The sequence below is a fragment of the Clytia hemisphaerica genome, unplaced genomic scaffold (assembly GCF_902728285.1).
Source record: "Clytia hemisphaerica strain Z4C2 unplaced genomic scaffold, Clytia hemisphaerica genome assembly, whole genome shotgun sequence".
Classification (NCBI taxonomy): domain Eukaryota; kingdom Metazoa; phylum Cnidaria; class Hydrozoa; order Leptothecata; family Clytiidae; genus Clytia; species Clytia hemisphaerica.
Window position 1 is genome coordinate 40,266 of NW_027103621.1, and position 26,149 is coordinate 66,414.

The 26,149-nt window shown below is 34.6% G+C and overlaps 3 protein-coding genes across 3 annotated transcripts; 2 read left to right on the forward strand and 1 right to left on the reverse strand.

Moving 5' to 3' along the window:
- The first annotated feature begins 2,176 nt into the window (after positions 1–2,176).
- Positions 2,177–2,869, forward strand: LOC136802273 (uncharacterized). The gene has a single exon (XM_067058987.1). It carries the CDS (start codon positions 2,177–2,179, stop codon positions 2,867–2,869), a length of 693 nt encoding a protein of 230 aa, XP_066915088.1.
- A 2,661-nt stretch (positions 2,870–5,530) lies between these two features.
- LOC136802309 (ATP-binding cassette sub-family D member 3-like) lies at positions 5,531–25,850 on the forward strand. Its single transcript, XM_067059026.1, has 12 exons — positions 5,531–5,564; positions 12,862–12,931; positions 15,711–15,780; positions 16,432–16,526; positions 17,207–17,298; positions 18,878–18,963; positions 19,585–19,811; positions 20,205–20,384; positions 21,071–21,166; positions 23,748–23,852; positions 24,727–24,783; positions 25,008–25,850. Exons 1-12 carry the CDS (start codon positions 5,551–5,553, stop codon positions 25,083–25,085), a joined length of 1,170 nt encoding a protein of 389 aa, XP_066915127.1. The 5' UTR covers positions 5,531–5,550; the 3' UTR covers positions 25,086–25,850.
- On the reverse strand, positions 6,686–9,144 carry LOC136802308 (uncharacterized). The gene is made up of 3 exons (XM_067059025.1): positions 8,960–9,144; positions 7,963–8,166; positions 6,686–7,604 (listed from the first exon to the last, which is right to left on the reverse strand). Exons 1-3 carry the CDS (start codon positions 9,103–9,105, stop codon positions 6,767–6,769), a joined length of 1,188 nt encoding a protein of 395 aa, XP_066915126.1. The 5' UTR covers positions 9,106–9,144; the 3' UTR covers positions 6,686–6,766.
- Positions 25,851–26,149: the final 299 nt, after the last annotated feature.

The window sequence follows — 26,149 nt, forward strand, 5'->3', positions numbered from 1 at the left end:
TATTGTTTGTGATTGATGTTGCAGAGTGCTCAATGAAACCAGAGCCAAGTAAAATATTAAAATATATCTTTCATCGCAAAATAAAAAGTACACTACTCCGAGTTTCGTGCTACTACTGCACTTTTCAAATGTACAAAATAAAATGAACCTATTAAGAAATTCTCTTCATTTAAAAAAGCTGAAAAATGTTTTAAAAATTGAGATAATTGGTGCAATAAAAATTGATGTATGTATAAAGGGCTATAAAAAGCTGAAAATGTTAAAAAGTTGAGATAATTGGTGCAATAAAAAAGGTTGTAAAAAATGTATGAAAAATGCTAAAAGTTAGTCCGGTGGGACTGCTTTAAAGTTTTTGAGAAGAAATTTATTTACATGACGGCATTTGGATATTAATTCCGAACGTTTATTAATTAAGTCAAGTTCTGACGTCATAATGTGAAATTTTTCTGTCAGGCACAAATTACATTGTTTTGAGCCATTGATGTAAGGATCATTTTGTGATGAAAAAGATCTTTTATTATTATATACCTGTAAGCACAAACAGCCAGTGAATAATTCCTCATATACCATGGCTATTATACCACGGTAGATTTTTTTTTTCAAATTTTGCTTTCAAAGTTTGATTTTTTTGTCGGTCTTGTTATTTATCAAAGAAATCTATTGTCGAATTCATACAATATTAAGCAGATATTCAATAGGTTTTCACCTATTGAATGAATATCTGCTTAATATTGTAGTATTCATCAGAAAAGAATCTTCACTTTTTCCTAACGGTTAGGCGAGGCCAATTTAATTTGTTGTTTTACGGGCCAAGCTTACCAAAAAAGAGGGTCGGTCGGCGAAAAAAATAAAAATAAGAGTAAAATTTCACCTATAAAATCTCCTAAAAAGGCAGCAAAAACTACTTCCCCTTGACAAAAGTGCGAAATAGAAAAAAAGACACAAATCGCTCGAATTCATGGATAAATTGAAAAATTGAACATAAAATTCTCGAAACCTTGAAAAAACTACAATGCAACGACTTCATTTTATAGATGACAAAAATTGCAACATCAATTCTGCGCGATGAACAATTGACGTCAGTCTTTCAAATCGTGTTGTTTTAGCGTGAACTTGTTCACGTGGCGGCATTTCGAAATCAGTTAATGTTACTTTTGATATATAAAAATTTGTTGTTCTAAAGATATGATCAATTGAAGAGAATGTGTCAAGAAAGGTGAACACATACCTTAACGCAATGATATTAAATTGGTTCTTGTAAAACTGTCAGAAGTCGAGTAAAATCAAGATGAAGTTATNGGCCAAGCTTACCAAAAGAGGGTCGGCGGCGAAAAAAATAAAAATAAGAGTAAAATTTCACCTATAAAATCTCCTAAAAAGGCAGCAAAAACTACTTCCCCTTGACAAAAGTGCGAAATAGAAAAAAAAGACACAAATCGCTCAAATTCATGGATAAATTGAAAAATTGAACATAAAATTCTCGAAACCTTGAAAAAACTACAAGTATTTTGAAAATTTGTTAGTCTGTAAAGCAATGAAAATAAAATGTACTGCCGAAATCAATTTTATTTTTATTTCGATTTTTGAAATTTCAGGGTCGGTCGGGCCCGTAAATTTTTATAACAAATATATACGATGCGGACCTTTGGCTGTTGCTTAGATCTGGACAGGAGACTCGACAGGTAACATCGAAAGTAAAAATTCGAGAAAGTAAATTAATTTACCTTAAAGGAAGAAATTTTGGCGGAAAGAAAATTTGGCGGATTTCAAATTAAGTTCCCGCCAAAATTTCTTTTTTCCGCCATCCGCCAAATTAAATTCCCGCCAAATTAAACATTTTGAAAATATGATCTCTTTTAAGATGTTTTTGCTATTTTTCGCTGTTTTGACGTCATCTTAAGGTTAAATTTTTAAGCGACCGCCAAATTTAGTTTTTTCGTCCATCCGCCAAATTAAATTCCCGCCAAAATTTCTTCCTTTAAAACTGAACTAACCATAATAAACATGGATAAAAGAGAGGAAGAGTCCAGATTTGGTGTAAAAAAATAAGATAAATAAACCGAATTAAAACAAAGATTCTTTTGAAGAACGACAAATAAAGAAAAGATAGCCACCCAGATTATATGGTTTAGCCAAGGTACATAAAGATGATATACCTCTACGCCCAGTATTGTCAATGCCAGGCTCAGCGTATTACAAAATTGCCAAAAAGACTGCAGATTGGTTAAAAGTCGTCCCTGAATGCAACATCGGCACCTCATCTCAAAGCATTTCGTCGGGTCTGAGTGAAATTGAACTACCCGAAGGTCACGAAATCATAAGTTTTGATATTGTGTCTCTTTACACTAATGTACGGGTCAATGAAGCTATCGATGATTGTACCGAATTATTATTTTCTGGTAGATACGAAAAACCTCCTGTTGATAAAGAAACATTTAGAGAGATGCTAAATATTTGTAGTTGCGATGTACTCATGCTCACACACAACGGTTACTATCAACAAACAAATGGGTTGGCGATGGGTAGTCCTCCTGCACCGATGCTTGCTAATGGTTGGCTCAGCAAGTTCGACCCTACAATCAAAGGAGAGGCAATGATCTATGAACGTTATGTTGATGATATCCTTATGGATATCTTGAGAACTAGTGCCACTACAAAGCTTGAAAGCATCAACTCGCTACATGTTTCATTAAGGTTCACAGAAGAAAGAGAACATAACGGTAACATTCCTTTTCTTGATATGTTGATTCAACGTAACGCGCGAAAACTGTCTTCTACCTGGTACACAAAAAGAACTGATACAGGTTTAATGATGAATTTTCTAGCACTTGCTCCAGTTAGGTACAAAAAGCTGTTGTTTCGGGAATGATTCACGTATTTACCGGGCATGTAGCTCTTGGAAATCTTTTCACGAGAGTTTAGAAAAAGCCAAAACAATCTTGATAAACAATCAATATCCTCGATCTTTTTATGATCCTATCATTGAGAAGACGCTCAATAAAATCATCGAAAAACCAGAAAAAAGAAGAAGATGATAACGATCTCACAAAGTTCTATATTCAATACCGTGGAAAAGTTTCTGATAAATTCGAAAAATTGCTAAGGCAATTAAATGCACCATGCAAAGTTGTTTTCACCACACGCAAGTTAAAAACGATCCTACCTTCATTAAAACCTAAGGTCGAAAAGCATCTACGAAGCAGTGTAGTTTATCTCTTTAAATGTCCGCGATGTAACGCTATGTCGGACAAACCGTTCGTCATCTGATTACACGCTTTAAGGAGCACACAAGGAGTCAAGTGGGAAAACATTTCATTGATTGTGGTAGAGAAATATCCCTTGAGGATGTCTCTATAATTGGTATGTCATCAAAGAATGAACAACACTTAATGACACTGGAAGCTTTGTTTATTAAAGACTTAAAACCTGAATTGAACACAAAGGACGAATACAAAAGCCGCACGTTAGTGCTAAAAATATAATTGTTCTTTTATTCATTTTTAATTTTTCGTTTTGCTTTATGTATTGGTTTCTAATTTTTTGATTTCTCGATTTTTTTTAAACATGTTTTTAGTATTTATGGGAAGGTTGTTGTATGAGGATGTTTTTTACGAAGTTGTATATATTTTGAATTTTCTACTGTTTTTAAACTGTTTTTATATTTGTTTTTAGATATTAAATCTGATGATGGGAAGAATCTCCCGAAATATATTATGAAAATAAAAATAAAATTGTTGGTCACACCCTTTTCAAACAAAAGATATGTTCAATTTACCTTTGTTATTATTTTTTTATTAACACTTTGCCTTCATTACAGTAATCAATCTGGACATACGCAAGGGTAAAGCGAGTCAAAAAATTTTTCAATTTAAAAACGAGATTTTACTTATATATCTACACGGTTAAAAACGCCCAAAGGTGGTCGATAAGAACAACAACTTGACCAAAATATATCACCAAGCTAAGAACATTTTAAGACTAGACCCAAACACCCAATTTGTTAAGAAATTGATCCAAAATACTCCTTTAATGGTGACATAAAAACATTTTAAGAAAATGCCTAAGAAAGCCTAAAACATTATAACAACATATGCAGGTTTCAAAAATTTTGGATGTTCTTATAGAAAAATGTGCACATTTTTCTCAAAAAGTTTGAGGAATGCTTCTTGTCACTTCAAACTTTCTTCAAAATCAAGATATCAATATTTGAAATTTTTGAAAATGGGTTCTGACACGGTTCTTACGTTGAAATTCCATTGTTTTCTTACTAAAAGTAAAAAACTTGTAACTTAAATAAATATCTCGTTATAGTTTGGCAAAAATATTTTGAGATTTTGCTCCGGGCAATAGACAGATCCCACCAGAGGAATGTAAAGAGATGGAAATACAGCTTTTCTGATTACTCAAAGTTCAACGATCACTTCTATTGAAAATTCTATTGTAAAAACGTTGATTAGGTCATTAAAAATTGAAGTCCAGAAAAGACGGCTCGCCATACAAATCTGACGACTTCTACATGATTTGAAGATAAAAATGAAATTTTTTTTTCCTTTTTTGCCGATTACTAGTACAATATTTAAGAATAAGGAGCAATATTTTTACCAATGTATAGCAAAAGAAATTCTTAAGGTATGTGTACACCTTTTTACCGATTTTTTGTCAAAAAAAAAAATTTCAGTCAAAGTGGAAGAAAAGTTACTGGATTTCATTTTGGTAAAATCGCGAACTTGAAATCTTTTTTTGATCCAGAGTTATAACCATTTAAATTTCAAAACATTTCGTTTTATGATGGATTATTTACTCAAATAATTGTCTCTTTCGGAAACAACAAAGACCAAAGAGAGAATTCAGCTGATGTTCATTTTCACCTCTACATGTTTTTTTTATAAGCAAGTGTATGCCCCTTGGTCAGGCCACGAGCCTTGTTTAAGTTCTCAAAGCATCCAGGCATAGTTTATGCTTATTATATGCTTAAGAATCATGCTTATGATAAGCGTTATGCTTATAAAAAAAAGTATTGAATAGTAATATTTTTGACACATTTCACTGATTTCTCAAATAAACAGCAATCATCTCGTTAAAAATTTCAAATTGATGTAGAAAAAAATCGACTTCATTCTTTTTTTATGAGATTCCCAAAAGATCAAACTTAAAAAGTGTCTTAGGATTTTATTTCTAACCGAGTTGTTTTTCCTCAATTTACAGATAACTGAAAAAAATCACATTTAAATTTTCTTTTTCGTTTTACAGAATTTAGGATTTAAAAAGTTAAAGTCAATCCCAAAAAAAATCACAAGACACTTTTTTAGTTCAATCTATTGGGAACATAGCATCGAAATTATTTTTTCAAAATTCAAAAGCTATGGGTGACTTTAACTTCTTTGAAGTAAGTAAGGTTAAAATTCTTAAGATTTTAATTATACCCTGCCCAGTTTTTTAAATTCAGCTGAAACTTTTACCATTAGAAAGAGAATATTATTGACTTTCAGAAAATATATACTTTTGATATATAAAAATTTGTTGTTCTAAAGATATGATCAATTGAAGAGAATGTGTCAAGAAAGGTGAACACATACCTTAACGCAATGATATTAAATTGGTTCTTGTAAAACTGTCAGAATTCGAGTAAAATCAAGATGAAGTTATGATTTTCTCGAGCTCTAGCTTTCCATGTTATGGTGTGGTCATGATGCGGTTATATCAGTAGAATCGCTAGGAAATTCTGAGCAAGAAGATATAGGTACCTTTTCGTAGGAGAAGCTTTCCCAAAATATAAGCCCTAAAAGTTTGCGCATAATCAGGCTTGAAACAAAAGAATTTTGTCACAACACGCTAATTATGCAGATTTTTTATAGCGACAACAAAAGAAACCTATTTACTTGACATAAACTCCCTTAAGGGCAAGCGACCTGGTATATGACGAGCCGTTTTTCCATTGTTTTCAAGAAGCTGTTTTTCCATCTCTTTACATTCCTCTGATAGAATGCACCCCCCCCCCTGAGCTTAGGGGGGCTATACCATTTTTGCTTAATTTGGGGCCGTATTTTTTTTTAAATACTGGGGGCTAGCTTGCTAGGGGGCTGAGTGTAATAGAGCTGGGGGCAGAGCTGATAGGTTGAAGATATTTTAAATTATGTTAAAAATCCATGCTGTGGGGAAGGTTTTATCCTTCTTGAAAAAAAATTTTGCATGCAAAATTTCTTTGATATTTTGCTTTGTGAAGGTGGAGGCTATGTTTCTAGAATTTAGCCGGGGGCTATTTTCCTTAGCTCCCCCCCTGAAAAATGCTGGGGGCTGGACCCCTCTGCACACTATGATATGTTACTGCCCAATTTTTTAATCTTTTGGGTTTTAAGCCTAAGAATGCTCTTATTTTCTCCATTTCGTGACCATTTTTACCCATTTCCCTGTAGAAATCGGATGTTTTTAAGTCCGCATAGCCTTGAAATGTTTTTAACTTGTTCTTAACATTTTGGCCATGAAAGCCTTATGTCCTTATAAAGAAAACTTGTTTTGAGATGTAAATTAAAGGAATTGATAATAATTATCTTCTCCTAAACACATTTATAATTTATAATATTATTTAATTGGGTAGAAATATCAAAGCCGTCTTAAAAAATAACTCCGAAAAGAGCCAATAAGATTCATAGTTTAGACTCATTCCAGCCCTTGGGGGGGGGGGTAAATAAAGTAATCAACATTTAGAAACTCTATGATTTATTTTCGTTCAATTCATTTTCTTTCTGACCAGTAGTACAATATCTAATTAATTTTCTTTGGCGTTAAAAAAGAAATACCCTTTCTTATATTTTTTGCGTTTATGCTCTAGTGTTGTCTTGATCGTGTAATGAAGTATATTTAATTGCGCTAAAATCATCTGCATCTCATCTTCGCCATACACAATACTAGGATCCAGATCTCTAACGGCCTTTTCGTAGATAAATCCATCAGGTGACAACAGGCTTTGGAGTTTTTCTCTACATTTTTTGTTTACATGTGCACCGTGTGGAGCATCTAAGTATTTGACGTGAAGTGGTACAAACCATGAAGGTCCGTACTGAGCATACATACGGCTCTTAGCATCTTTATGACATGATAATTTTTCAGAATCCATGTAACATGTGCATACAGATTTAAGGGTTGGTCTTGTACCTCCTTCCTCCATCATTTCATCAACCATGAAATCGTTAAAAACCATATGAACTTGTGGACAGCCCTTGACTGACATATGTATCTCAGCATTTTTGTAGACATTCGGATTCTTATACCTCGATATTCCATTTAAAACCTTACTTAATCGATCGTATAATATTTGCTGAGGTACATCAACATGTACGTCTATATCACCGTCTGAAGTTAAATAAGAACTTGCTCTTAAAACACCCAACTCTGTTCCACTTCTCGGGAAATAAATAGCTCCCATTTTATCCAACTCGTCCCATAATCGTTGGTGCATTTTTAAACATTTTGTCGGTGGTTTCAGCTCTTGTCCGAAAGTACAATTCGGACGGATAAAACTTGGGCCTGGTCGGACGGCGGGCTTCCACGATTTTTTACGATGTGGATAAAAGGGCCATGGGTTTTTTGGGTTCGGGTGCCACCATCTATAAAGTTAAGATGAAAGTAGATTATTAATCATTTTTAATAGACGTTTCTTTTTGATAAGAATAAGCTGTATAAGAACAAAAGGTTTCGATGACCAAAATGCTAAGAACAAGTTAAGAACATTTTAAGACTTTGTGGACTATATTTTTTAGGAAATCGCGACAAATAAAATGATATAAATAAGAACACTGTAAGAACATTTTTAGGTTTCAAACTCGTTAAGAACATCCGAAGGCTTTGGAAATTTTACAACTTTTTAGCTATTTTTATATTATAGCTCTTATAAAAAAACGTGTATGAAACGAGAACACTTATGTGATAATAAAACCTTTAACTTGGATTAAGAAAAATTGCTACCTGACACATTTATCGTTCCAATAATACTTGTCATTTCCGGTCAAATTGACTTTCTGCAGATGATGTAAATATCGTGGAAACCATTTCTGTCTCTCCAGTTTCTCAATTTCAACATATTTTGGGTATGGACAATCTCCTTTCCATGTTTGCTTGTAAACTTCAATTGGTTGGAACTCATCTGGTTGGAAATCATCTGGTCGACCCCTTATACAGTAGAAATTGTAAAGATTTTTCACAATAAAATGTATCTATTTTTTTATAATTTGCAATTATTTTTAATCCCTTTAAATTGCTTGAAATCCAGTACTTCCTCGCTCAGCATTGTTCATAAATTATTCTTTTTTAAGAGAATTTTGAGTCTCGTTGTTCTTATAAAAATTGTTCTTACTCATGATATGCACCACTCCAATGACTTCACGAAATTATGCAACTTTTCTGTTTTTGTTCCACCCAATACGTCACTTATTCTATTGTTTAAGTGGAAAATTTCAAAAGCTCTCTGAAGACTCTCCAGTTGTGCATATCGTGAATTAGTACTAGTAATCTCATGGTTATGAGGGTTGAAATTTCCTGAGTGCAACGAGGGAAATTTAAAACATTTCGAAATTTGACCGAGGGTAATTTATCCCGAATTTCACGAAAACAAGCATGGAATTCCTGCTTAATCTCGTGATTTGGATTGAAATTCTAACAATTCTGAAAGACGTCAACTTAACACTGGAAATCAATCTGAAACTTTAAAGAGAGTTCTCAAAAAAGTCATAGAAACGCGAATCGAGTTTTGATTGGATAGTATTTCATTTACTTAAGCCTTCGGCGTTAGCAAGAAATTCGAAAAAGGTGATGAATTTCCAAACGATGGAAACTTAACTTTGGAGGGTAATTACAAAAGCTAGGAGGGAAATTACAAGTTCGCGGGAAATTACAAATTAATGTAAGCAAAAAAGTCAATCGAATTTCAATCAACCATGAAATTACGAAAGAGAATGTAACTTACGTAGCTAAGTTCGTCCTCCATTTGATGTGCGGGGTGAGTTCACGTAATTCTTCTTTGTAGTATGATGACGTCACAACCAAAAAAGATAGTATGACAATTACAACTAGAATTTTAAAAATCTTTATTGATTTTTCATTATTCGTCATCTCCAATTATGTGTATTTAGACCACGCGTTGTTTTTTTTTCTATAAGAACAAGGTAAATCAGAATAAAATACCAAAATTTTAAGAACATTTTAAGAACTTTTTGAAGGCTTTCTATTCTAGGCTCTAAAATATCCATGTTCTCCTAGAAAATTACACTATACTGTTCATAAACAGCTGAAAATAAGAATAATAGACCTTTTGGCTCTAAATCTAAAAGGTTGCGATATCCATTACTCATAAACCTGGGAGACAGAACAACTGAAACGAGAAAGATGCTGTAAAATGGCCAGAAAAAAATTAATGAAAACAAAAAGCGAACCCCTTAAATGCTGGTTGACCCTCAGTGGCGTAGACAAGGGGGCGCAAAGTTTGTGTAGGAGAGTATATTTTTATGACACAGTTATCATCTTTTTATATAAATAGATAATTAAAGTGTCATAAAAATCTGCTCTCCTACACGAATTTTGCGCCCCTCAAGATCAAGATTTCCAAATTGCATTTCGAAATAGTGCAAACGGTGTTGTTGATGTGTAAGATGAATGCAGTTAATGAGTAAAACCATTAGAACAAATATGTTTACGAAGTGATGTATGGATACCAATATCAACCAATCACAGGTGAAATCGAAACTCTCAATAAAAAATCAACCAATGAGAAGCCTTAAGCAAAATCAATTACCGTGTTATAATAGATCTCGTAAACCTACAAAGAGCTGTAATAAACCAGTGTATTCATCCATCATGAATAGGTAAACTAATTAGGTAAACTTTCCAGTGTGAACGCGCACATAGTGTAATTAAATTGAATTATATGAGCTGGGACTACTATTTAAATGAAAGAAACGCAGTTTCAAGCTAATGGCAAATGGTAATTACCTATAATTGGGTTTACATCTAGTTCTAAAAGAGAATCGATTAAGGAATAAATGACTCGATTTTCTTTTAACGTTGTCTTTTAACTCATTTTTTAAGTTATACACTTTATAAGAACATCCACAAAATTTTTAAGGCTTCGGATGTTCTTAACTTTGAGTTCTAAACCTAAAAATGTTCCTAAAATGTTCTTGGTTTAGCTGTTTTGTAATTATTTTTGTGCGATTTTCTAAGAAATTAATAAAAATCTTAATATTTTAGCCATCAAAGCCTTATATTCCTATATAGTTTGTTCTTATAGAAAAACAAGATATAAAAGGTTTGCCCTAAAGCGATCTCATTGATTGAGTTTTTATTAGATACGCTACGGAACACAAATTGGCTTTTCTGAATTGAAAAAAAAATTTCGTCTATACATACACAGGGGGGGTTGTAAGGGTTCGAAATACCGTTTTCCCGTCAGAATGTTTGCTAAATCCCGGAATCCTGAAAATTGAAAAATATGATAACACCGTCACACCGGTTTGTACAGGTTCAAATACCGGCATAATGACAAAAAATAAGGCCAAATACCGTCACCGTCTGATTTTAAAATACCGTTTTCCCGTCTTTTTTTTCGTCAAATCCCGTAATACCGTACTAAAAAAGGGCCAATCCCGTCATACTGTAAAAGTACAGCCCCCCCCTACACATACAAATTCATGCTGCACAGTATCATTTGATTAAAGGCTTGGGCATGGCTTGAACCCCCCCCCCTGGCCTGAGGGGGGGGGCTAAAAGGTCAAGCAGCAATTGGTACCTAGGGGGGCTAGGGGGGACTAACCATGTTAGGGGTCACCTAAATTGTTTCAGATGGACCTGGGGGCTAGATTCTATGTTTGGTGATTGAATTATAAGCAGCCTACCAGACCATAGGTTGACACTTTCTCATCTTATATTTTAATCTAAGCAATGCTTAAAAACTGACAATTTGGTATCTAATATATTATCTGCAGTGCCGTAGCAACTGGAGGGGGGGCAAGGGGGCTATATCCCCAATAATTTTTTCAAAAATGGTTATTTTGCAAAATGCAAAGTTTTTCTTTTTTAATTTGTCATAATTGTCTTATAAGTGCATGTTCTGAGTGCATTTTCAAGCAATCTAGAGCTCAAATTTTCAAAATTTTCCCTCACGGGCCAAACCATGGTTGGCCCTCGTGGTGTCACTAAACTTCAGCCCCCCTAATATGAAAATGCTTCCTGCAGCACTGATCTGTAAAAATTCTTTAATCCTGTTGCATTTACTTAAAGATAAAAAATCTGTATGGCAAGGGATCTTCACCATCACTTACAAAACCTTGATAATCTGGCATGAACCTTCAGTACTACTTAGCTTAAATCTCTTATTTCTTAGGGCATTTTATTCTATTTAGCAATAAGCTAAACTAACTGTTGTATTTGTTTGATAGTTTGAAAAGGATTTTCGAAAAAATTTGACATGTCATTGGCTTAGGGGTCACCTAAAATATTTGGCAACCAGGGGTTACCTAAATCTTAGGGGTCACCTGAATTCTTAGGGGGCACCTAAAACCTGCTGCCAAGCCATGTTGGGGACACGAGAAGTTTTTTTCGCGTTGGTGCAATGCAACATGCTCCATCCCACCAACACAAGAAAAAAAAAGTACGTGTCTCATGGTTTCTTTTTTTTGTTTCATGGGACAAAAAGTGAGGTAAATACCCCAAAAACACGCTGATTTTGTCCCTGGGACAAAACTGAGAGAAGCACAAATGTTAATAAAAGAAAAATGGGGTGGAGACATGTTGGATGGATGGAGCATGTTGCTTTGCACCAACGCGAAAAAAACTTCTCGTGTCCACAAGCCTTAAGAAAGAAATTCATTTGTGCACTTTTCTTAAAAATTCACTTCTCAATTTTTCATTTATGTAAAGACCTTTACACGATCCCTTGCAAAGAACACTTTAAGACTTCGCGGACTCTAAAACTCCAAATTTCTTAAGAAAAACGGCCGCTTTACGCTAAAGCTCTACAAAGGAGAGGGCTAATTTCCCCTTGGAGAGGAATGATATAGGTAATTTTTCAATCTTAGGTAACTACCACCTTAAGTGGATCAGGGAATTCCTAGTTCTCAAAGGCTTAAAATTCAAAGCTAAACCTTTCGGCAAAAGAATACCATGTCAGGATGCCGAGAATACCAAATCGAAATAGGGTATTCTTTATAGAATTACTGTCCGTCATTATTTCAGAGTTTGCAAGATTTCAACTTTCTTTATGATCATCTCTCCTGTCACATTATGTGCGGTGAAAATTCGCGAGGGGGTGAGATTTCACAAATCTCTGATTAGGTTCTACTCTAATGGCAAAATCTGTTCTTATATATGTGTGAGTTCTCTTGACTTTGCGTATATGGTATTAATGTATCCCGGGAGGGGGCACTCGATTTCGAAACGACGGTATGTGCCGCGCAAAATCTGCTTTTCAAAATCGTACCCTTTCAGTGCATTTTCTCTTGATTTACCCAACCATCATAGTGCACTATATTTCTCAGCTGTAAATCTGCGTGAAAGAAGAAGCTTGGGAAATTTTCTGTTTCAAAGAAAAACTGAGAAAATTATTCTTGTCAGCTGTAATTATAAGACAATTGAAACTTTAAAAAAAAAGAGAAGTAAAAACCTTTCTTTTTAACAATTATTTTTATTTTGTTTTTGATTCGACCCTTGCAGTGGAATCTCACAGAAACACACCCTTACAGTGCATTTTGGGATGCTGAAAAACCCCACCCTTAAGCGCGAGGTACATGACGTAGACCAGATCATATGAGTGCCCCCCCCCGGGCAATGTATCTATAGAAGTGTTTTAAATTAATGTTCCCTTTTTTTCCATAGTGAGGAAATCGCATTCTATCAAGGCCAAGAACGTGAAAAGAAAACTATGAGAGAGTCGTTCATGAGACTTGTAAGTTATATATACGCTGTTTTTTATAAGAACAAACTATATAAGGCTTCGATGGCCGAGTTAAAAACATTTGACGGTTCTGCAGACCCAAAAACACGCAAATTCTAAGGAAAATACTCAGAAAGTGGTGAAAATAAGAAAATGATAAGAACATTTTTAGGCTTAAAACTTACGAAGCTAAGAACATCTAAAATATTCAAAAAAGTTTTGCATCATCTCACAAAAAAATGTGTTTTTATGCTGTTTTTTATTATTTATTTAACAAGAAACTGAAGTGGCATGTAGCAGTAGTCCAATGCCTGTTCGCAATGCATACACAAGGCGTTTCTTCCAAAATAAACTTGAATTGACAGAGCTTTCCTTCTTCAAACGGACTAGTTTGATTCGCAAACCTCTATAGATATATCTCCTATATAGGTTTGCTTAATAGTGTACGGCTTGCCTTCCCGCTATGGTGGCTCTTATGGTGACCGATTTTACCTTTTTTGGCGAGTTACGGAAAGGGACGAGTTTTATATGGCGAGTCAGAAAATAATAAAAATAAAAAAAGAGACAAAGTCACAAAAATATGTTCTGTCTTCACTTTGACTTATTATATAACAGTAAGAGAGTCTGGATAAAAAAAATTATGAAAAAATGTAAAACAGTATATTTTATGAAAAAGCCTAGATCTTTGAGTTCTATAAACATCAGCTTTCTGACTTCAATCTCACATTGTACAGGAAGTCAGAGAAAAGGTAAGAGAAAAGATCAAAACAAAGAATCCATAAAAAAGAAAGCACTCTGTTCTAAATAAACAATTTAATAAATGAAAAAATCCTCTTGCATCCCTATGGGATCCCTATAATAGTATTGAATAAGGTTTTTTTCTCTTGTTGAGGAAAAGAAACTATACAAAAAAATTGAAAGAAGAAACCATTGTAAAATGGGTTTTGAGATCAGAGAAAATTTATACCTTGAAACCATTAAAAATGTAGAAAATATTATACAAAATTTATTAAGTTTTCTTCCAATTTAAAGATGTATCACCAAGACATCTAAGTACTTTCAACTAAAATCATCTCCTCTAATATTTGAGTCTGACTGAGTCTTTCGGGCCTGCGAAAAGTCAAAACAAAAACTCAATCCCTCCAAAGTTCTCGAAACCGACAAAAATATGAGAAATATTTAATCACAGCTGCACGGTTCATGCTTTTCAGAATGATATACCAAGAAGGCCGAGCTAAAGGTATGAACCCTTGTCCAGAGTCAGTTTTTGATGGCTAAAACTTGAGAAAAAACTTACAAAAAATTTGACTTTAAAACTCTTTTAAAGTAGCTTTGAAAAATTAAGAAATCTTCCAGAAACCAAAGAATCCTGCTCTCTAACAAAGAACAAAGTAGATTTGACATACCTGTTGCTTTATTGTAGGCTCCAAAGTGACAATACTTGTTGAAACTTGAAAAAAATTCAAGATCTTGTAACCAAAACATCAGCCAAAATCAAAACAAACAAAAAATCTTAATTTGAATCATTATTCATGCAACTGAGACACAACTTTCCCTTGATGCATTCCATAGATACAACTGAACATAAATTTACACATACAAAGCTTTTAACTCTAAAATTATAACTTCCAAAAACCAAAATAAACTCCAAAAAAGAGAAGATCTCTACTTCGCTTCGGCAGCCATGTTGAATTCAAAATGTGAACAATCAAGCGAGCCTGTATCAAACTAGCACGTACATTTCTAATATCGCTATCAATAATGAAAATATTTGTTTTTAGTTTGTTACAGGCTATGAAAAATCTAAATCGTAACCGGGAGAGTTCCTTCACAAATTCATCATCAAAAGCACTCGCCAGCTAAAAAGGGTTGTTCGCCGAAATTCGGCGAAAAGCGGCATTTTCTGGGAAAGAGGATCTACCGAGTATTAAGCAGCCTCTATAAGAAACTTTTTTCGCTAGAGGATGAGCAGAAGCCTAAAAACGGACATGCAGTACCACGGCCAGCGACATGCGAATGAGAGGCCCGCTGCTGCGCCAATAAGAAAGTCCAAAATTCTGAAGCCGTCGGGTTCTCTTAACTTTTTGAGTATCAGGCCTAATAATTATTCTGAAAATGGTCTTATTTTCACAATTTTGTGAGCATTTTTGTGCATTCTCCGAAAAGAAATAGGGTCTTTTTGAGTCCACAAAGCTGTAAAATGTTGTTCTCAATATTTCGGCCATCGAAGCTTCATGTTCTCATGTAGTTTGTTTTTATAAAAAAAAACGTGTACAAACAGGCTGATGATCAAAGTTTCGATTGGCGTCCAATGAGCTATGTAAAATTCATAAATGCTACCACTGTGTCTCACTAACATTCTGCCGATTGGTAGTATGAGGGTTTCGATCACACACTTGCACCGCAAGTTCGAATCCCAAACACTTCCAGCCAGGGTGTTAGGGAAACATGGTGATAGAAGACTCTATCTTCCTTTACTGATTCAGTTTTCTTTTATAAGAACAAACTATATAAGAACATATGGCTTCGACGGCCAAAATATTAAGAACAGGTTAAGGCTTTGCAGACTCTAAAATACTTTATTTCTTAGCAAAATGAACAAAAATGCTCTGAAAAGGTTGAAAATGAGAACATGTAAAGAACATTTTTAAGGCTTGAAACCCGAAAAGTTAAGAATATCCGAAGGCTTCAAACATTTTGGATGTACGCTAAAAGAAAAAAACATGTTGGATAAATCGTTTAATGTCTTTCTGGATCCTTTGAATAACTCAATCTATTCGTTCCCTACCAGGTTGATCACTTAAGGGACGTACTGAACTTCAAATTTGCCATTGGAATCGTTGACAATGTTATTGCCAAATGTAAGTTTGAACAATATTTTCTTTAGTTTTTTTCTCAACTACAATCTGACAATGTGTCTGTCTGTCTGTCTGTTTGTCTGTCTGTTTGTCTGTCACAAAAATTTTAGGGCAGTCTGGCCTGGAGACTTTAAAAATGGTCAGATTTGGCTGAAATTTTGCACACTTGTTCCTTTGGTGAATATCTGGGGTATTTTTTTTTCAATTCTATTTTTTGAGCCCAGTGTGTTACGCTCGTTCGACTATTTTGTAAGTCGATAGAGCTTTTATAATTCTTCTTTCTTGACAGGCACGTGATTTAAAAACGACCGTACGCTCAGTTAAAGATTAGCTTTTCAAAATTTAGCTTATTTTTGCCAATTTTGAGGAAAAGAATTCGATACAAACACTACATTTTTAAGGGCTACTAATCTCCCAAAAATCCCGTCCCCGGGCTTTTGCGCCTCTGTTATCATAAAGGTGGTCGTTTTTAGAAAACATAAGTCTAGCATGCTACACGACTAATTGAAACATAGTCAGTAATAGGAAATAAGTAAAACAAAAGGAGAGACGAATTGATATTACCCCCAAAACAATTATCATATTATCATATAACATACATATTACTCTATTACATGGATTATAAATAACTCCAGTCTCTTTGTTGTATTTTAGATATTGCAACCGTTGTTGGTTTCAGTTCAGTTGCTGTTTTCTTCTTGGGACAAAATGACAGACATCAAAGTATGAAAAGTTTCGAAATCATGGAGGTAAGTTTATTTTGAATTTAGATTTGATATAGTGGTGAGCTTATACTCTATTGGGCTATTCCAGAGATAGTCTGTACCCACTACGTTGAGGAGGTGCGTTCGAGAAAATGTTGAAACAGGGTTTTGCCATTGAGTTTCAAGCCCGAAGGGCTAGAGGCGAGACTCCTGGATGGGAAATGAAATATTGTTGCATTGCACCAACGCGAAAAAAAACTTCTCGTGTCCCCAAGCCTTTAATGTCATTTTAATCATAATCATCAATTAATCACAAAAGTTCAATCTGCTGACATCTAGCATCAAAACTGAAACCTAGTTTAATGGTTCATAACCAGACAATATTAAACAAACTGCCTTAACCAAATATGCCGCCTCTCCCCTGATAACCTTCCATCGTTTTCATAATAGCGAGTTTATGTATCGGAGGATATCGGAGGCCGACGGTAATTAAAGTCGACGAAAAAAAAAGTCGATAGTTGATGTACGGCTCTATATCGCCTTTAATCTTCTAAACAGACGACGGTATTTTGGTGTTTTTACCGTCTTCGAGCAAAGTGGACGGCGATTTTGGGGACATGTCAACTTTGCTTTATACCGTATCCTTCGAATTTTCTCGAATACATAAACTCGCTATTGTACACAACACGTGTTCATCTTATGTTATGCATGTTCTCACTTACCAGGATTATTATACCACCGGTCGTATTGTTCTACGTATGGCAGAAGCTTTGGGAAGGCTGTCCTTGGCCGGACGTGAAATGACAAAGCTCTCAGGGTATCCATATATATATACATTTGATAATATTTTTTACCTCTTCACTTCGCTATTGTTGTGTGTGGGCATTTGCAGAAGAGAGTCTACTCAATTTTAATGTGCTAAAATTATTTTTCGAAACGGTCGTATAATTGAGAGTATGCGTTTTTTTATAAGAACATCCAAAATTTTTTGAACCCTCTGGATGCTCTTAACTTTTTGAGTTTTAAGCCTAAAACTGTTCTTAACATGTTCTTATTTTGACCAGTTTGTGAATATTTTTTACCATTTTCCTAAGAAATTGGGTGTTTTTGAGTCCACACAAAGCCTTAAAATGTAAGAACATTTTAAGGCTTTACTTGTTCTAAACATTTTGGCCAGCGAAGGCTTATGTTCTTACAGTTGAACTCATGTAATTCGAATTCTCGTGGGACTGAGAATTTTTTCGAATTACATGAGTTTCGAACTAGATGAGTTTTCGTATTTTTTACCTAATTCGATGAAAAAAGTCTTTCCCAGGTTTACTTTTGAACAATTTTTTGTATTTTCCAGTTAGAATAATGAAATACTAAATTATGGAGAGCTTCAAATTTCGTTTTTAAAGTGACTTCTTTATGTTTTCTTTTCCCGACCTTGTCTTGATAAGAAATGGAAGGCAAAAGCAGTGGACGAGCTCCAATCAAATGTAAAAAAGAAAACATTCGATTGGCAAACAATAATTTGAACGTCAAAAACTTCGATTGAGAACGTTTGATTGACAAAATGTCGAGTTAATCTGAGTTAATGTCGAGTTTGTCAGCTTTAAAAACTCAATTTCTTGGTGGGACCGGAAAATCTGTCCGATTTACATGATTTTTCGAATTACATGGGTTCGAATTATAGGAGTTTTCTTGTAAGGCTTTCAAGGTGAATTCTGAGGGGACCACAGAATCTGTTCGAATTAAGTGAGTTTTCGAATTATAGGAGTTCGAATTACATGAGTTCAACTGTATATAGTTTGTTCTTATTGAAAAACATGTAGTTGTTAAGTTATTATGGTCCGCTTCTTTTTCTCTCTCTCTCTCTCTCTAATACACCTATCCATTCTTACGGCAAATGGGGTTTGGGTTTGAGTTTGTTAGGATAGAATGACGTCATTTGTCGGTATTAAGTATCTGTAAACATGCCAATGCAATGGCTTCCTCAAGCATTCGACTGTATGCGATATTGCCGCAGTAAACTCGAACTCAAGCATGAAACTTTTACCAAAAGGGTTTAATACACGTTTTTTTCTATAAGCACAAACTATATAAGAACATAAGGTTTCGGTGGACAAAATATTCAGAACAAGTTAAGAACATTTTAAGGCTTTGTGGGCTCTGAAGCACCCGATTTCTTAGGAAAATGGACAAAAATACTCAAAAAATGTTGAAAATAAGAACATGTTAAGAAGAACATTTTTAGGCTTGAATTCCAAAAAGTTAAGAACATCTGAAGGCTTCAAAAATTTTGGATGTTCTTATGGAAATATGTGTATTAAAGACGAGATGAAAGACAATTATCAACCATTTTGAACACCTATAGACGAGAAGCTTATTGATCACAATAATTTTTCTTTCAGTTACACCACCCGAGTTGTGATGCTAATGAAAGTACTTGAAGACATGAAAGCTAACAATTTCGTTCGCGCACAGGTCAAGAATAAAGGTATCTTATACTTTGTAGGTCATTTCACAGTCGAAATGAATCATGGGTAATCAAAACTAATTGCTCTTCTTGGTAAGGCGCTAAAAAACTTCCAACATTTTCGAATGTATACCATCTGGATAAGGCTATCACTGTGTCTCGCTAACATTCTGCCGATTGGTAGTGTGAAGCTTTTGAACACAGACTTGCACCGCAATAGTTCGTGTTCGAATGTCAACCACCTACAGGCAGGGTGGTGGCAAGACTCTCTACCTTCAATGATACAACAGAAAGTCGCTATCAGTGCGATGGTCCTTTCCCGTGATATATCCACTGATATTATAAACTGTTGGAAAGATATTTTCTAAGGGAATGATATGGTAGGTTTAAAAATTTTGTTAAGCTTCTATATTTTTCCCTAGTAAGCATATTTTCTAGCTCAAAAGTAACCTTTTTCTTCTTAACTACGCTACGATGGAGTCCCTGTAACTCGAACCAACACGGGGAAAAAAAATTTGTTCGAGTTAAGAAAATTTCTTATGGAGTAAGGTTTATAAGGCATTGATAACTGAAGGGGCGAGGAAACTTGTTCGAGTTAAGGAGACATTCGAGCTATAGAAGTTTCCACTGTATTTCTCCTAGATGAAGACGAGAATTCGCAAAAAGAGCATTTATCATTGGAGACTGCCATGCCTTCGATGATCATGGAAAAAGATCATCTCATCAAATTCGAAAACGTGCCTTTGGTGACGCCAAATGGTGATGTGTTGTTGAAGAATATGTCATTTGAAGTACAAGCTGGTCGCAATGTGTTGGTGTGCGGACCCAATGGTTGCGGAAAATCATCCTTGTTCCGTGTCTTGGGAGAGGTATTTCTTTTTCTTATTGATGTTCAAAAGAAGCTTTTCTCATTTGAACACTCCTTAACCATACCAAGAAATTAATATGAAAATCAAACAAAAAGCCTAGAATAACACTTGTAATGTTTTTCCTTGGCAATATCCTTCTCAAGGTCTAAAATTTACTTTATTTATCAGACTTAAGTGTCTTGACTGAACTTGGTATAAAATCATTAGAGGCTCGTGGATGATCGGTGGATTTTGGTTGAAGTTTGAAATTACTAGTTTCAACATTCAATTCCCTACACATAACATGTTTTCTCGAACCCTACTATACTAAAATCTAACTCGTATTATATCCAGTGTTTGTAATTAAATAGCTTCATAACTGTACTTTTTTAACTATGTTAATCTTTTTTCGAGCTTTGGCCGTCGTATGGAGGATCCGTCACCAAGCCGCACGCCGGAAAATTGTTCTACGTCCCACAACGTCCGTACATGACAATCGGTACATTACGGGATCAAGTCATCTACCCTGACACCATAGGAAATATGAAACGCAAAGGTTACAATGATGAGCACTTGAAAGATTTCCTTGACAAGGTACGGACTGGCGTTTAGTTACGTTTTTATTGGATAGTTGTTACTCTAGAAAAACTGGTACTTTCGCGCGACATAGCGAAAAAAATTTGAGTTTTTGTAAGGTCATTTTTGGTTGGCTGGAAAATGAAGCAATTCCATCGGTCGAAATTGACGTAACGGATGAAGAAAGTAGAACTTCCTTCAGTTTTTTTTTTGTTCGCGCGAAACTTTTATGTCGTAATCTTTTCTTCAGGCAAAAAAGGTTAAGAAAAGAACTGTCGCCCATTTCGCGCGCGAAAGTGGAGACCGGCATGAACGCTAATTAAACTTTTATCTAACGTTATATATGGATGTTATATTGACTTTAGGTGACCGTTAAAGTAACTTTTTGACATTTGTGTCAGCTTTGATGGTCTGAGTTCACTTTCAACAAGAACTTTATATTATGCCTATAGGGCCCGCGCCACCAAGGGGCCATGCCTCCCCCACTTTCAATTTCATGGCGTGGGCCCTGCCCTACCAATAAACACTTTGTAGGGTTGTAACTTTTGATTCAAAAGAGATGTGAAAAAAGCGAGGTTCAAAGTTTCATTTTTGGCGGGGTAGAAAGAAACTTCTTTTTTTTCATCTTCATTTTTCTTCTCTACCGCCTGAGCTTTATTTATTCCTTTTGCTATATTAAACACGCTTTCTTCCTTTCGTCTCAGGTCCATTTGGGGTACATCCTTGAACGTGAAGGAGGATGGGATTCCGAGCAAGACTGGATTGATGTATTGAGTGGTGGTGAAAAACAAAGAATCGCTGTAAGTAATCCAACATGGCACCTACTACAGAACTTAGAGTCTACCTCCCTTTATAGGCAGAAATAAGAAAGCATTGAGCAAAAAAAATGAAATTTTGACCATAGGCTACTTTCACCCCCATTAACTCCTTTTTTGGCAAAAAATTGGTGTTGACACCCTCTGTCATCATTTGACAATAGGTATCCATATGGATTCTTTGGCCGAAATAGGTGTACGAATTTAATATCCATATGGATCTTATGGCCTAAAGTGGTTTACCAAATTTAAAATTCTTGGAAATTGATAAAGCTTCAAAATGCAAAACAACACGTTTGTCTTGACTTCTTTTATGTGATACAGAGGCTACTCCTGACACACTATAAGCTTATCTAATTTGAAATTGTAATTTTCAATCTTGCTGACTTAAGAATTGTTATTCACCTTGTAGTATGCTACAGCAACATAAGCCACTTCGATGTATTTATTTATAGTAAAAATTATATCATTGTATTCAGCCTGTTTAAGACATGCGCTAGATCAATCTTGAACAGGTGCATATGAATGAAGTCTCTTTATTGGACCTACCGCCGGGTGCCCCGGTGGAGGTTCTATAAATTAACCCATGTCCGTCCGTCCGTCCGTCTGTTACCAGCTTTTCTCAGGATTGGCTCATTAGTTTTTTCAGATTTTTTAAATGATGATGCAAAATGGCTATGCCCAGAACGTGACGGAGCCCGATTTTTGAGAAAAAATTCATTTGGGCAAATTTGGGCCAAAAACTACCTAAAAATAGGGTTTTTTGGACTTTGTGCAAAATCCTGTCATTACTTTTTTCTGATTTTTTGTACAAAGATGGAGGGCAAGATTCTCTAAAGAATGGCTGAAGTGGTTTTTCCCGGAAAATTCTTATTCGCCTTAATAAACGGATTTTCGTATTTTTGGGGAAATTCCCTTCAACCAAATAAGAAAATATAGCTTTTCTTAATGTTGACTCGTCATTTTTTTCTGATTTTTTGCACAATGATGCAAAATGGCAATGCCTAAAATGTGTCGGAGCCCGATTTTCGAAAAAAAATATATTTGGGCAAATTTGGGCCAAAAACTCCCTAAAAATAGGGTTTTTTGGACTTTGTGCAAAATTCTGTCATTACTTTTTTCTGATTTTTTGTACAAAGATGGAGGGCAAGATTCTCTAAAAAATGGCTGAAGTGGTTTTCCCCGGAAAATTCTTATTCGCTTTAAAAAACGGATTTTCGTATTTTGGGGAAATTCCCTTTAACCAAATAAGAAAATATAGCTTTTCTCAAAGTTGACTCATTATTTTTTTCAGATTTTTTGCACAATGATACAAAATGGCAATGCCTAAAATGTGACCAAGCCTGATTTTCGAAAAAAAATATATTTGGGCAAATTTGGGCCAAAAACTACCTAAAAATAGGGTTTTTTGGACTTTGTGCAAAATCCTGTCATTACTTTTTTCTGATTTTTTGTACAAAGATGGAGGGCAAGATTCTCTAAAGAATGGCTGAAGTGGTTTTCCCCGGAAAATTCTTATTCGCCTTAATAAACGGATTTTCGTATTTTGGGGAAATTCCCTTTAACCAAATAAGAAAATATAGCTTTTCTCAAAGTTGACTCGTTATTTTTTTCTGATTTTTTGCACAATGATACAAAATGGCAATGCCTAAAATGTGTCGGAGCCCGATTTTCGAAAAAAAATATATTTGGGCAAATTGGGCCAAAAACTGCCTAAAAATAGGGTTTTTTGGACTTTGTGCAAAATTCTGCCATTACTTGTTTCTGATTTTTTGTACAAAGATGGAGGGCAAGATTCTTTAAAGAATGGCTGAAGTGTTTTTTCCTGGAAAATTCTTATTCGCCTTAAAAGACGGATTTTCGTATTTTGGGGAAATTCCCTTTAACCAAATAAGAAAATATAGCTTTTCTCAATGTTGATTTTTTTCTGATTTTTTGCACAATGATGCAAAATGACAATGCCCAAAATGTGACGGAGCCAGATTTTTAAGGAAAATTTTTTTGGGCAAATTTGGGCCAAAAACAGCTTAAAAGGTTTTTTGGGTCTGAATGGTTTAAGTGATTTTCGTATTTGGGGACATTCCTTTTTACCATTTTACATTATTCAACACATAAGCTTTATTTTTCCATTCTGAATTTTTGTACAATTATTGTCACTTTTTTCTTATTTTCATCTGATGTTAATCATTAGGTAGGTCCATTCAGCATATTGCTTGTTTTTGAATATGATGTTGAAGACACGATTGAAAATTTTTAACCCATTGAGGCCACAATATCCATATGGATACCATTTTTCCGATACCATTTGGGCCACAAGATCCACAAGATTTCGTGGAAATTAAATCCACTTAGTGTGGCTGCTGAGCATTTGATAAATATTTTAGGAATTTCATCGCACCTAGACCAGATTTACCAGGTTCTAGGAAATTTGTCGTTTTTTGTCGTTCATTTAGATGGTTTGGTTTTGTTCAATGAACACTCTCTATATCAGAAGGACAAAACAATGTTTCTTCCGTTAGACTGCTCTAATTTTTAATTATTCATTCATCTTTATTTTTCTTTTCAGATGGCGCGCCTTTTCTACCACAAACCGCAGTTTGCGATTTTGGACGAATGTACAAGTGCAGTCAGTGTAGACGTTGAAGGATTCATGTATACGCATTGCAAAGAGGTTTGTTTGAAAATTACATAAGTCAAAACTTTTTTTTGAAAAATGTAGAACAATCATCAGCTATCCAACTGACACACAACGTTTTTTCGACGTTTATCTAACGTTCACAACGTCCATATAACGTTAGATGAACGTTGAAACAACGTTGTGTGCCAGTTGGGTACACACAAGTTTGATCAAGTTGAAAAAATTTTAATTTCAAACATTACTAAAATCAACAAGTCTTTAAAATTTACAGAAAGAATTAGATAAATAAAATAATGATTCCCATATGAGCAGCTATGACTATTCTTGAAGAGGCCCCCAAGCAATTTGCGTGATTACGTGATTTTGATTTTTTTTCGTGATTGCGGGACGAGAGGTCAAAACTTTTTCAAAGGGATGCGTGATCAGCCATTTTATTTGCTGGTTTTCGTTATCGTGATTGAAGCCAAAAAAATTCTCAGAAAAAATTGATCAGAGTTACCGCTGGGGGGGGATGGGCTCCTTGAATGTTGTGGGATGTGATGTCTAATCTCTGTAGTTACTCCTAATCTAAGTTCCTTTTGTCGGTGAAAAATTAAAAAAAATATAAACCGCATATAAATGAAAAATCACTTTACTACTGTTATTATCGAATTTTATCTACGCGTGTTTTCCTACAACGGGATGGTTAGGTTTTGATTTGGTTAGATCCTGATTGACTGAGGATAACAGTAAATCAGTGGCTTTTTCGGTCAGAACTGCGGGTTATTCCAAATCGTTTCCGTCACTCCACCGTCCTCAAAAGTGCAAATATATGAACGTGCTATTTTGGTTCCAGAAAAACGCTAAGCTTAAAAAACAACAACAAATACTTTCAAAACGTTTCAATGTTTTTATTTTATTTTCTTAGGTTGGAATCACACTCTTCACCGTATCTCATCGTAAATCACTGTGGAAATACCACGAAGTAAGTATATTTATAAGTAGTTCATTCCTTGCTATCATGTGGAAACAATTCTAATTACTCTTATTACAATGGCATGGTTTCCATCATTGACTTCCAAGCCCGAAGAGTTAGACTCGAGACTCCTGGATGGGAAATAAACTAATTATATTTCCATCCAGAACACTGTCTCTTTCGCTCTCAACATACGTGTCTATATAATTGTAATGAGCGATTTTCTTCTTTAGTACGTTTTATACATGGACGGCCGTGGTTCGTTCGAATTCAAACCTATTGAAGAGAGAACTGAAGAATTCGGATCATAAACAAGAGGACCGGTGCTCGATTGCAAGACGTACTACTCACTCAAGGTATGAAATCCTCCATTTTGATAATTTTTGGTTCAGGACTGGAGTGGAAGCTGTCCTATGTTGTGTTGCAGGGTCAGCATGGATTTAAATTTTTTGATTATTTTGTATGGTGGTGAAATAGTTCTCGGCCTGGCTTTAAACTTGTCGAACTTCCATCCAGCGATGGATTTTTTACTGATTGGAGTTATATGGATGAAATAAATAATGAAATTCTTTCAAAATATTTCTTGAACTTTATACAAAGAAAAACAATTGTTGAAAACTTTAATCATAGTGATTTATATTTAATTTTTTTGGATGAAAAAGTGATTAATGTTAAACTATGAGATAAAAAGTCGATTTTTAATTGAATGACGTACTATAAACCTAGTGTAATACAAGGGAACCTAGTGGAAAGGTCATCAAATTAGGTATCTTCTCTCATATTGTTTAGTACTGATAATTTGATCTGTTTTGCTAAGATAAAAGCTTATCCAAAGTTTTTGAATGTTCCTCTAATATTAAAAAGGATACAACTTTGATTGAAATAAAAATTTGACTTTGGAATGCTGTCCAAATAAAATTCAAATAGAATTGCAGAAAGTTTGATGGTAGATTTAGATTTTGGGGGACACATCTTCTAAATATGTTAGCATGTGGTAGCGTTTTGATTATTTTGTTACGTTTTTATTTTTATTTCTAACCTATTCTGTGAAGTATTAGAATATAGACAAAAAAGGGTATATATTTTTTATTAATTTTTAATCAAACATTTTCATTAATCTTCTTTGAGTCCTAAAATTTCTTGAGGGAATACTGCAAAAGGCGCTGTTTTTTTAATGCGCCTGTCATATCTCCTGCTCATAATCTGATTATTCTATTTATTTTTTCTGGATCACAGATCACACTTTTCTTTTTGCAGTCTGAGTCATATATCATACGAGCACAATTTTTTTTCAATTTCTTTAAAGGGATTATCAAATGATTTTTGATATTTGGTTAAGAGATACCTGTTATGGTCCTAAGAAACACCTCCAAGG